The sequence below is a fragment of the Phodopus roborovskii genome, unplaced genomic scaffold, assembly GCF_943737965.1.
Source record: "Phodopus roborovskii unplaced genomic scaffold, PHOROB, whole genome shotgun sequence".
NCBI lineage: Eukaryota > Metazoa > Chordata > Mammalia > Rodentia > Cricetidae > Phodopus > Phodopus roborovskii.
Window position 1 is genome coordinate 48,137 of NW_026125178.1, and position 13,068 is coordinate 61,204.

General features: G+C 38.7%; 1 protein-coding gene across 1 annotated transcript in view; it reads right to left on the bottom strand.

The window, feature by feature from the left end:
* The window catches only part of LOC127226521 (PDZ and LIM domain protein 3-like), a 30,028-nt gene extending 18,886 nt beyond the window's left edge, over nt 1-11,142 (bottom strand). The window contains 2 exon segments of the mRNA XM_051190618.1: nt 228-379; nt 10,939-11,142. Of these exon segments, the coding sequence (XP_051046575.1) occupies nt 228-379; nt 10,939-11,031 (245 nt within the window). The 5' untranslated portion in view covers nt 11,032-11,142.
* Between the last annotated feature and the right edge of the window lie 1,926 nt (nt 11,143-13,068).

Here is a 13,068-nt window from a genome sequence, read left to right on the forward strand (position 1 = left end):
TTAATTTTGACATTTCAGAGAATTTTTTTTTTTGAAATTGGTTCATCTATGCATGCTAGATTGACCAGCTTCAGTGAATGAAAGAATAAAGGGGCTCATACAGTGAAAAAAAATATCAAAATTCTAGGTCTCTGACATTTCTCACAAGATGATGAGACCATTTAGAGCTCTGGTTCAGGTTCTCCTGAAAACAAGATCAAGTTCTGATCCCATTAGCCAAGATGTACCTGTCAATCTTGAGACACAGTTGATACCCTGCTGCTTTTATCCTGTCCTGTGCATCAGCATGGGTCATGGACTCTGTACCAAAGCCATCAATAGCCAGGATGACATCTCCAGGACACAGGTTGGCAGCTGCTGCCTTGCTTCCCGGGGTGATCTGGAAGATATATCAAGATACCATTTAAAATCCAATATCCAGCAGTATCTTGAGTTTTTTACTTAACATTTGTATGTTATCCTGGAAAACTTTTCAGTGTTTCACTTGTTGCAAAATCTTAAACCTAATTTTAAAACAACTTTCAGTTGTTCAGTTATCTTAGTGATGTTTTATTATGTTAATTTTGATTCATACTAGCTATATTTTAAGATCAATCCTATCTCTTGCCATCTTTTAAATATTTTCTATAACTACATCTGTGAATATTTTCTTTGTTGAAAACATATATATATATATATACATACACACACGCACACATATATATGTGTGTGCATGTGTGTGTGTGTGTGTGTGTATATATATATATATATATATATATATATATATATATATATATATATGCCAGAACTTTCTATTTGGAGATAAAGTTTTCTACATTCTGGTGACTTTGGTACTTGAAACTAATTTAGCATTTTCATTTTTAACTTATCATGAGGGGGGCAGCATGTATTGGAAATTTATATTCCCAAAATTTATATGATGAATTTCTTTCAGAGTGATGACTTTTGATGGAGAATCCCTTGGGAGGGTCAGCAATCTAGAACACTCATGACAGAGATGAGTGTCCTTACAAACAGACCTCCGAAAAAGCTTTGTTATTTTTCTGCCTTCTCTGTAAGAACAAAAGAAGTAGGTTACTTGAAATCTGGAAGAGAGTCCTTGCAAGAACCCAATGATGTTAGTCCCCTAACTTCGGATTTCTAGCTTTTAGAGTTGTAAGAAATAATTTTTGTTGTTGAAAAGCTGCCAAGTTGTAACAGTTTAAACTGAGACAGAACACCTAAATGTAGAAATCTGCAGTCACTCTTGAATTGTCACGAAGAAGCCTGAAAATATAAACATTTATAACAACCTAGATAACTGAAACTACTAGGAAGAAAACCAGAAATTCAAGGAGAGATGGATACTTCCAAGGAAGGAAAAAAGCCCATGCCTGTGCATGAGCCTACCTGATGGAGCATGGAGGAGGAAGTGGGCATAACAATTGCTGTGAGGTAAAACGATACATTGCTAATAGTTTGGTGTGAGTTAGCATGAATGCAAAGAACTGCTAAGAACCAGTGACACAAAGAAAGTTTGTACTTAGTCGTCGTATCTTCTCCATGAATGAAGAACAGATGGAATAAATAAAAAACACCTAATAAGATAGGTTTTAATTGAACCAGATAGGTAACTACATTATATATAAATTGTCTAAACATATTACTTAAAAATCAGAGACTTCATAATAGGGAAAAAGCAATATTCATTTTCCCCCCTTTCTGACAGAAATGTGTATAACTGTCATCTCAAGTAGACTGCAAGCTAATTCAGTGGAGAGCCCCTGACATGCTGATTTGACTAGTGATTTTTCAACTTTATCATGGTTCAAAGGGTGTATAACCCAAGATGAACCATATTTTGGGTTCTGTAGTGTGATATTTTACTTAGCCAATGATTTACAGTATAATACTTTTTCATGATACTGGGGGGATAACAGCACGGCCCCAGGTCCACAGAGCAGGGGTTGGGTGGGTGGTGGGGATCTGATTGTGAAGTTCAGGCTAGGTTGGTAAACAATCAATATTCTATATGTACCATGCTTATAAGCTGTGGTGCTGGGTGTGTTAAATCTATCAAGATGCACACTGCATTTTCAACTTACAGTATTTTCAACTCTTGATGGTGTTATCAGGATGTAAGTCCAACCCAGGTCAAGGAGTATCTGTATTACTAATGTTTCACTGTCTATTTCCTGGTGTTTAGATTTAATAGATGAAAAAGTGAAGAATGAGCTCAAAGGTCATTTAAATCAGGGCTTATGAAGAAAAGGCTAGTACCCCAGAATTATGTATGTGTATGTGATTTGTATGCATGTGATCTCTCTCTCTCTCTCTCTCTCTCTCTCTCTCTCTTTCTCTCTCTCTCTGTGTATGTGTGTGTGTGTATGTCTGTATGTGTGTGCACCTGCTCATGTGTGCTCTGGGTACAGAGGAGGGCATCAGGTTTCCTGCTTTATCTTTGTCTCCCTTATTTACTTTGAGACTCTCCATTTCCCTGGCTGGGTAGAAGGAGGCCTAGTGACTGTCTTGTCTCCACCACTCCACAATGACTGGATTACAGGTCAAGTTGTGACTGAATTTTTCTTGGGTGCTGGAGATCTGGACTCAGATCTTCATGCTTGTGCAGCAGGTGCTCTTCCTACTAGGCCATCACCCCAGTTCAGTGCAGGTTTATTATTATGAACTTGCCACTGTTGTGTTTGGAAGCTGGCAATTGCAAATTAGAATTAGCCATGAATCTTATTTTAAACTTCAAATTGCTCTAAGAATAAACTCTGTGGTTCCTAATATGTTACTCTAGGGTTAGTAGTCAATTTGCTATTCTCTGTTTGCTTGTTCTATTCTAAAGAGATTCAAATTCATTTAAATAAGTAAAATTACAGAAACAGTATGTTCTCACACGCCATGGTCTCCAGTATTATCACTAGATTGTTTATTGTTCTTTCTTAGTTTCTGGGTCATGAAGATTTTGTAGGAGGAACAGTTGATAAAGCTTGGTGAAGACAACTGAGCTTAGTACATCTTAGTCCTTGGAGGCTATTTTATAGCTACTTTTCATTTAGAAGTTCTCTTAATCATTTAATATCCTTTCAATATAGAATGTCAAGGGCAGTACTTTCTATTTTTAAGCTTCTGAGGTCAGAATGCCTCATTTTGGTTTAAAACATTAAATGAGGCTTAGTGTGCTTATTTGTAAAGCCCCTCTTAGTTTTAATAATACAGTTGAGCAGACTCAAAAGTATGGAACACTAAATCCAGATCTGGAAGTGGTTAACTTTTTTTTTTGTTTTAGCTTTGGTTATTATGAATGGAAAATAGAGACATGTATATATGTGCTATGTATGTGTATCTACATGTATCTGGGCTTCTAAGCTGTGCTGTGGGTGGGTTAAATGTCTATACTCATGTAAGCAGACATCAGAACTTAAATGTTGAACAAGTAATAAATATTGACTTTATATATTGAACAGACATTAGATATCAAAGTTGGATATTTTAGATAGTAGAAAGCACTAAAATTTATTGACAGTAAATACTAAACTTAAGAATTTTATCTTATCTTTATATAAAATGCTACATTGTAAAACTGTTTTCAATTGTTCCAGAAATGCTCATGATAGGCTGAGCAGAGAGAGCTGTTTCATTTCTGCAAGAAAGAGATATTTCTAAGTAACCCAGGGCTTCCCGCTGAGTTGAGAGCAGTTACAGGACCATGTCATCAGGCATTTCAAAAGCTGGCTTGGTTAACGTTAGTTGTCATCTTGACAGAGTAGTCATCTGAAAGGACAGTCTCAATGGAGAAATTGCCAGTTTAATCGACTATGGGCATGTCTGTAGGAGATTGTCTTGACTGTGATTGATGTAGAAAGGCCCAGTCATTGTCAGCAGGCAGCCCTGAACTGAGTAGGAAAACAAGCTAAGTCCAAGCTGTCCAGCTAGTGAGCGGCTTCCTCCTTAGTTTCTGCTGTATGTCTTGGCTGTGAAATGAGTTCATAATGCTATGGTTCTGTCTTGCTTCCTGCAGTGATAGGCTGTGATCTGGAATTGTTAAGCTGAGATCCTTTTCCCGATGGTGTTCTTGGTCAGAGTGTTTTAACACAGCAACAGAAATGAAACCAGAATGGGTGTCAACTAGGAACGTGGCTAGTGATAGCAAGAACCCTCTTCTGACTTTGTTCTCAACATGGCAATTACTGTCTTTACTCATCCACAGATGGATGGATTGGACAGAAAATGGATGTAGAGGGAGAAGGAGGCATATGAGTGAGGCCTTTGTTGTCTATAGTTGTATAATTTAGTAAGGCAGAGGACTAGAATGACTAGTGACTAAAATGACTGCTAATGACCTTGTTTTTGTAAGTCAAACCATTTACTGAGGTATAAGAATACATTGTCTATGATTAATATATATTATTGCTTTTTGTTAATGTTCTATTATTATATTATTATATTGTATCTTTATAGTGTGCTCACAGCTTTTTATTACTATGTTTTCTCCAGTGAGGAGAACAGAGGTGAAATGAAGCATAGGGTTTTAGTTTTCAGTTCTTTTTTTCTCTCAAGACAGGTTTTCTCTGTGGAGCCCTGTCCTGGAACTCACCCTGTAGACCAGGATGGTCATGAACTTAGAGATTCACCTGCCTCTCTCTCCCAAGTGCTGGGACTAAAACCATATGTCACCACCAACTGCTTGAAGTATAGGATTTTCAAGTGAATTATTTTGTATTTGGGCTCATTAAGGTCTTAACTATTAAATTTACCAGAGAGATAATTGGCCATCACCCTGAAGTCAATCACTCAGCAGCATGATTTTCAGCTTCCCTGTTACAAAAATCACCTGGGGTCCCTTGTTGGCTATAAAGACTACATTCTATACAAGATTTTTGGAAACCAAACTCAGAATCTCTAGGAAAGGACCCACGAGCTTGGATGACTTTGGCTTTTCATGTTAACCTATTTGGTTGTCCACTATTCCCTACCAAATAAACTTTGGGATCCTTGCCAGGCATATAAATTTCTCAAGGATCTGGGTACTGTGGAAGGGTCTAGAGTGACATCTCACATCCTTTACAGCAGAATCTTCTCATGACCCCAGGCAAGGTATTTTGAAAGTGATTTTCATGATTCTTACGTGCAGTCTGGGATGAAGGCAGTCATTTTGCCATGATAATTTTATTATTGAGGCTTATTATCCTGCTTAACTCAAGACAGTACTGTAAAACAGTTACTGTTATTTTAATGTGAGAACATTGATGCTCAGAAATTGTAAGATACTTATATAGAGTTATTTATTCAGTGAAAAATCTGAAATTCTTACTGTGGTTGTTTCACTTACTATTCTTTGCAGTAATCTTCCCAGTACTGTGCCTCCTGCTGTCTATCTAGGCCATACTTTTCTTGGGGAATTTTGGACCATTTTATCATGGTAGTTCATGTACATGTCCCTTCTTCCACTGATACATAAGCTTTTCAAGGGGAGAGATCCATTTATATTATATTACATTATATATCCATCTGAATTATAGTTGTTCTCCCTTGGTGCCTTTCTATTAGTAGGCTATTTTGTGCTCAATATTATGAACATATAAACTAATGTGTGCTTCTCTGTAGACACAGTCTTTTCTAGCACAAAATTATACAGGTTTTTATTCACACCAATCTTTCTACTACCCTTGTTTTATCCTGGGAATGGATTGTGTCCAACTACAAACATTCCATTTCTAAATTTTCAAATTTCAAATAAAGTTTAGATTGGAGCAACAGACTATTGTGTGTGTGTGTGTGTGTGTGTGTGTGTGTGTGTGTATGAGAGAAGAGAGAGAGAGAGAGGGGGAGAGAATCTGTATGCATTAATGGTACACTGACACACACTGTGTTGATACTCAAGTCCATGTAGCATTCACAGCCACACTGACTCTGGAGCTCTCTGAAGAGAAGGAAGAGGGGATAAAAAGGGAGGGAATAACATACCAGCCTCAGGTATACACCAATTTCATGACATATGAACAACTTGAGTTCGTGCTGACTTCCATATAGGAATTTAAAAAATGTCAACCATTTGTGACTTGTCTGTGAGAGTAAACCCATTTCCTGGTTGGTCAAGAAACTTCCAGAAGAACCCTTAGGATCTCCTTTCAAGAAAAACCAAAGAAGCTCACAAAGACGTGTGAAATAATCACTCTCTAGTAGTTTTGTATCATTGTGTGATATCTGGCAGGATAACCCATTGAAGGGGTAGAGGGCTTCCTAGGCAGGGGTGGGGGTGGGGGGTATTGAGATTTAACTTTGAAGGCTTGGTCCTTGTGACTGCATCCATGAGCTAGGTTCCACTTTCTAACATTTCACTCTGATCTAAAGATGCAGTCTTCAAAATACAATGCAGTGTGGGGCATTTCAAATTTGAACCACAATTCTCCCTTCAACTGAACATCCCAAGCCTACATTTTATCATACACAAAGTATAGTGCATGTATTGTCTAGAAAGCCTTGGGTCTGGTGGTTTATTTTCCTGCCTTTTGTGCATGTGTTTTTTTCAAAGTATACTAAGAGTTATTGCAATGATAAGTAGGTTTGTGACTAATTATGGGACAGAAACTCTTTGTCTTAACTTTGTGAACTGATATTTCTGCTGACAGAGGGAGTAACATGTTATCTTGAAGCAGGAGAGCATAGGAAACAAACAGTTTAGCAGCTGGGGATCCCAAGTTTGGTTATGTACTCCCCAGCACCCCTGATAGCAATAATATACTTGGCAGCCTAGTTCCTTTGCTTGTACATACTATGCACCTCCCCCACTCCAAACAGTGTATTTAGTAACCTTAGAATTTTCTAGAACCTTTCTTCTGCCCTATACCAGGCTCCACGCATTCCCATCTCTATGAATGGTATGAGTTTTCTCATCCCCATTAGCAATCAAATTTAGAGACTCTCTATTCAAGAGTATTCCCATCACAAAAGTGTGTGAATAGAAGGGCTGATTCACCTTGATCTGGCTTTGGATACTTGCACAATAAGGCAAAACAGTGTTTCCTAGTAAACTTTTAGGAGTTTCCTACTCACCATCTTATATGTATGTAGAATTGGCTATGAATATAATTAAAACCAGCTGCATTATAGGAATTGACATGCACAGCAGAAAAAAAATGAGTATATATCCTAATCTATCAATCAACATAGAGAACTACCCAAACTACACCCTTTGGTAACCAAATCCTTCTAAATCCTATAAAAGAGGCATAGAACAATGATGGGGGGCAGTCCCTTGAGTAGTCTTACTAATGTGGCCCACTGTCGGTTTTGACAATGCCTCCCTCTGTAAACAGTACTCTGAATGAAGTTATCTTGCTACTTTTGCAAGTTCTTGTGAGCCTCTATTTTCAATTCTTTGGATAAGAGACTAAGAAGTTGGCATGCCTAGCTCAGATTCTATCCATCAGTAGCTTTTCCACAAGCTTTGGTTGGAACTCTATTGCCTCCTAGGGATCATTGCTATCTAGAAGCTCCTTGATGTAGCATGAGGTTACATCCCAATCTTTTGCAACTTCTTTATGCAGTTGACATAAATTAACAAACATTTAATATATTAAACCTATAGCCTAATGTGGAGCGGAGCAATACACTGTAGAGGTTTATTGTTGCTCTTCTGGTCATGTGGCTGTTGCTAGCTATACCACTATCTAGCATCAAGACAGAGAAGCACACTGCCAGTTGCTAGCCCAGGCACACACCAAAAACTCTTTAAGTATAGTCTGAACTGAAGGTGTGTCACTTTCACACAATTATAAAGTAGCAGTGCCATGAATTGGGGACCCTCCATAGTCTGTATTTATACAGAGCAGGTCAGGAAGTGTACATACAAACCAGCTTCTAAGAGGACAAGAACAGACTTAAATGACTCGTGAAAATACCTCTTGTGTATGGAAGGTTTGTCTTGTGACAGTAAGTATGGCTTTTAGCATTTCAGTCTTTTGTGTCTTTAAGAATTTAACCAAACAGACAAATAGTCACCTTTATTGTAAAGTGATATTTTGAGAGTACAATTTACCTATTTATGGTGATACAGTTATGTAAAATGTGGGCAAATTAGTCATTCATATTATGGTTATATTTATTTTATAGCATATATGATGATAGTATTGAACAGTTTCCAGTGTAAAAGGTTCCTACTCTCAAGGATCAAGTGATGGAGTGGGGTATGCTTAAGTATCTGTGGTATAGACATGATGATAATAATAGAGGACAAAAGGAAACCTATGATCATGCAGTAAATAAAATGACCACAACTAGAGGAGAGATTGGGGTAGAAGTTTTGAATAGGTTTTCATAGGCAGAGAGGACCAAGGAATGGGGGGTAGAGAAAAGAATTATGGGAGAAAGTGATATGTATCTGAAGCTTAGCCATGTTAGGGAGGTCACAAGAACTGTGGCATCACTGTCTGTGTATGGGGTGAGAGGAAGAAAGGGAGAGAGAAGGAATTCACAACAGATAGTAAAAAGCCATCTTCTGTTTTCTATGAACTAGTGATGTCACAGAAGGATGTTTAAAGGGAGGATGAAAGGCCCCTTTTACTTTTCAAAGATGGATGGTAAGAGTATACAGGGTGAACTGGAGAAGGCAGGCAGGCTTCTAGGCAGGAAGTTATGAGACTTGAATAAAGATAGCAACCAGAAGAACAGAAGGTGGACCTTGAAGGAGAAGACGAGATCACTGACATATTGGGACACAAGAGACAGTGAAGGACATTTTTGTCATGTGTGGACTTAAAGAGTGTCGGCACTGGAGCAAGGTGGACCTGGTCCCCCTTTGTAATCACTGGTGCGCTGAAGATCACCTTGAAGCCTCATTCCTCTAATCTGTGAAAGGAAGCCCTTTTCTTTTTGCGCTTATAGGGATGCTGTGAGCTTGAAGTGAGTCACCAAATAAGAGTCTTAGAAGAATGTGTACTAAGCAAAAAAATATAACAGTATACACAGTATTAGCCAATGCGTTCTAGAATAATGTTAAAATTACAAAATCGAATGATCCCACTATGTAGTAACAGCAGTTAGTTTTGACTAAATCCTCCTAGGTTTTTATCCAAATAATTTCCAATGCCTCTGTAATTTCAGTGGACATATTCTTAGTAAGTTTCAATGAAGGCATAAAAGCCCAAATGAGTAGGTATGCATTTATTCAGCAAGAATTCCTGACATACATGGCTTTAGAGACAATTGGTGTCAAACAGTTCAGTGTTATCTGTGCCCTAGAAGTAAAAATAATTGAAAAGGCGTACTTTAAATAAATAATGTCTGGTCTATTATTGAATCAACTGTCTAGAGTTGTGGCACAGATTAAATATGAGTTAGAAATCCAAGACAGAATGGCTCTTCAAATAGAATTGTCATTACATCAAATCCATTCACTAATAGTCTTCATAGTTCAAATGCAGATGAAATTGCTTTAAGATAATATTGTTTTTAGTGTCAACAATCCAAAATTTCTAACATATGATTCATTAGGTAGATATGTTACAGACTAATTGTAGATTAATTGTTTTGTAAGTTTCTTCAAGGGTCTTTATGACATAATTCATTCTTTAGGATTTAATTTAAATATGGTTTATTCTTTGTTAGGATTCAAGAGCTCCTGTTATTTAATATGAGCAAGTGAAACTGTGTAAACTAAGCATATTTCTTAGTAGAAACAGTAGAACTGTTTTCTTTGGTAAATCTATAAAAGGAATTGCTTGGCCCAGATCACGGAAGTATTTGCTGCTTAATTTACTTAAGAGCATTTCTGGGGGGTATGTTTTCATGTCTCATATAAAAACACATGTCAGGCGTGTTTATATGTTTTTGAAAAATGTAAAACAAATCTTCAAATGACCCGTTGCGTGCATCTCTATGATACATGCTCTGAGATTTTAAACATGCAGAGTGTTTCCCAAATGATATTGACATACATGTGTTGCATTATTCAAAGATTTGTGAATGGTCAGATTATAAAGCATGCATTCATAAAATATAGTATGAGCAGAAAGAGAAGTATAACATTTGGAAAATAAAATCATAATATTTGAAAGTTTATGCCTTTATGTTTAAAATGGCTTGCGTGTGGTAACTGAAGTGATTGCTTTCAAAAAAACTGAGAAACTATCAATTAGACTAAATAGTGCTTTACAGTTATTCTAGAAATTGCTTGGCAGAAAAGGAACCCCAGGTTTATCTTCACACCCTTCTTCTGTTTGGGTTCTGCTTTAGATAACATGGGATAAGGCAGTTTGCTTTTGCTACTGAAGTCTTTTCAGTTATTAGCCTGAGTGTTGTTCTCTGTCAGATAAATTATCGCACAGGTTTTCTTTGTAGTTTGAATTATAGGTAATGCTCCTTCAGCCAAGTTCCCAGCTTTGGAAAATGTTTACTCAAAATGCCTGGAAACGGAGGAATACACATTAGTAATATTTTCCCTGTCTAGGCTGATATGAGCAGTTCCAACTTGGCCAATCCATACTATTCCCTGTGAAGAGCACCCTGCTGAAGTTCTCATCCAGGCAAGAAAATGGTTCAGGTGCAAGTTTACAAAATATCTTCGAGTTCTTAGTATCTCTTTCTCCTGCATCTGTTTGATGTGAAAGGAAGTCGGGTGGGGAGAGCCCGAAGCACCTCCAGCTCTGGCACCCTCCCCTGAGCCCAGAAACTTGAACTGTCAGTTGCCCTCTCCTGGAAATGTGGCTGGGGGTCCAAGAAAAAGGGATGTTGGATGTGAGCAGACTTGGTTAAATTTCAATAGTGCTTTGCATCTTTTCAGCTTGTTGTTGAAGTCCAACTGGGAGCCAGAAGCTCACCCGCCCCCCATCCCCGCACTATCCTGCCTTCCTCCCCAGGCTTCTAGACTATTCTTCTCTAGCTTCAGGGCCACTTGCAGTGCCTCAGGAAGCCAGGTGACCTGTGGCAAAAATCAGAACGGAAAACACCTACCCTGGTGATGACCAAAGGCTGGTTGAAGTCTATGCCCCCCGAGAGTCTGAAGCCCCAGGGCGCAGGGCCCGGGAGGACCACGTTCTGGGGCATGATGCCCTCCTCCGAGTGGGTCCAACGATGGGTGCACACTGCTTGTCCCGGAACCGGACAATCCACTTAGTTCCCCAGGCTGCGACCTAGCTGGGAAAGTTGTCGGGAGTTTTATCCCTGCTGCTGAGTGACGTCACTGGCCTCCCCTCCTCCCCCGCCCCCTCCCACCAAGGAGAGCTCCAACTTTGGAAGTGAGAGAGTAGCTTCTAGCTGGGTGCAGTCGTCCAGAACGCTCCCCGCCCAAAGAGGCTTCAAGTTTCAGCTTCCATCATTCTCTTAAGAAACACCTGTCCTGTTTATGTCTACTTGCTCAGCAGTGCACTTTACTGGGAAGTTACAAGCAATCAAAACCACAGCCTCTGTACTTTGAATGAAAATAAGCACAAGTACATCCAGGCACTTAGGAATTTAACAGTTTTGAGTGCCTTAATATTTTCTTACGTTCTAACTTTTGGTCAAGTTAAAGTTTTCATTTCTTTATCTGAAAATAGGAGTAACTATTCTAGTTGTAGGAATATCGTGAGAATCAGGTGGTGATGAAATGTTGCTACGTACTGCCCCCTCTCAGCATAAAAAAAAATCAAGCATTTCTGCAATTAAATTATCTGTGCCTAACCAGGCATGTCTCACCTTGTGACACAGACATTTATTATCTGTGATGTTTATGCTTGTACTTACCCCCTCTCGTGCTGTTACCTCTCCCCTCAAATCTCACGATGATGTGTTAGGCAAGTTTTCTATTTGAGTTTGGGATACTTTCATAGCTATCTCCAGGGACAGGTAGACAGCCCAGGGTATGTAGGTTGGACATGAATGTTTGATACATAGGGGTAAGTGTGAGGATGTAGTAGTTGAAGCTCTCAGTCTGGGTGCTGCAGCCAAAATGAGGGTATCTATGGGAATTCGAATAAAGGGACTCAGAAGTTGCTCAGACTGAGGGAAAGGACAGATGGTCAGAAAGGGTGACTGACTATTGGTTGATTGTTTCTATAACAGGTCCAGGTGTGGTAATGATTGCTTTACCTGTGTCTTTGTCTTTACTAGTCCAGCAAATTCCTATGGTTAGTGTCATCTCTTAGGCTAGAGGATAAAGTCTCTGAATCAGACTAGCTCACAGAGGATCACAATAGCTAATGTATGGTAGAGGAGAAAGAAACAATCCAGATCAGCTCAGCTCCAATGTCTGCCTGGTATAGGAATAGAGGTCCTCAGGGGAGGACCCCAGCATCCTGAGTATGCACAAAGGCATATCTGGTTCTGTGGGTCAGAATGTTCTGATTCCCAAGAAGAGAGGCAAGGATGTGGAAAGGGAAGTATGAGATGCTTAAAGTCCCAAGGCTGGTCTTGGACCTAATGTTCAATAGGATAGGGCCATATTGGCATAGGAATTAGAACACTTTCAATAGAGTATTCTGCTTGGATATGCTTGGAGAAAAGAGAAAGGAGAGTCAGGAATCTGTAAATAGAGTGGGTCAGTCTGAGAAAGTGTGGGTCCCAGAACCAAGAATGGCATCACTTTACCCAATATTGTGGGTCGTACAGGTCTCAAGGGATAGGTGATTTTTCTGTTTTAGGTATTTCCCAGTGCCCCTCCTATGTTGAATTACCAGTAAAATAAACAATATATTTTGTTGAGTTTTATCTATTTTGGATGGGCAAATGATTGCAGAACACATTTCCTCTGTCAGTCACGGCACACACACACACACACACACACACACGTTCATACTCATGGTTGTTGGAGACAAGTTACTTGATGTTGTGTAATTGTCATCACCTATTGTTTATTCCTATCTCATGAACTGGTTTATAGGACAGGTTGGTTATACCATACTTTTTTGTCTTTGTACCAAATGTTTGGTGCCATTAAATCAGAGCTTCTTAAACTTTTCCACTAATCACTCATTTTTGTTCAAGAAACTTTATATTAATTTGAATATATACACATACACACATACATATACCATACATGCAAATATATGTAGATACATGTAACATACATATACACATATATAATGTATATGTAAAATAGCTATA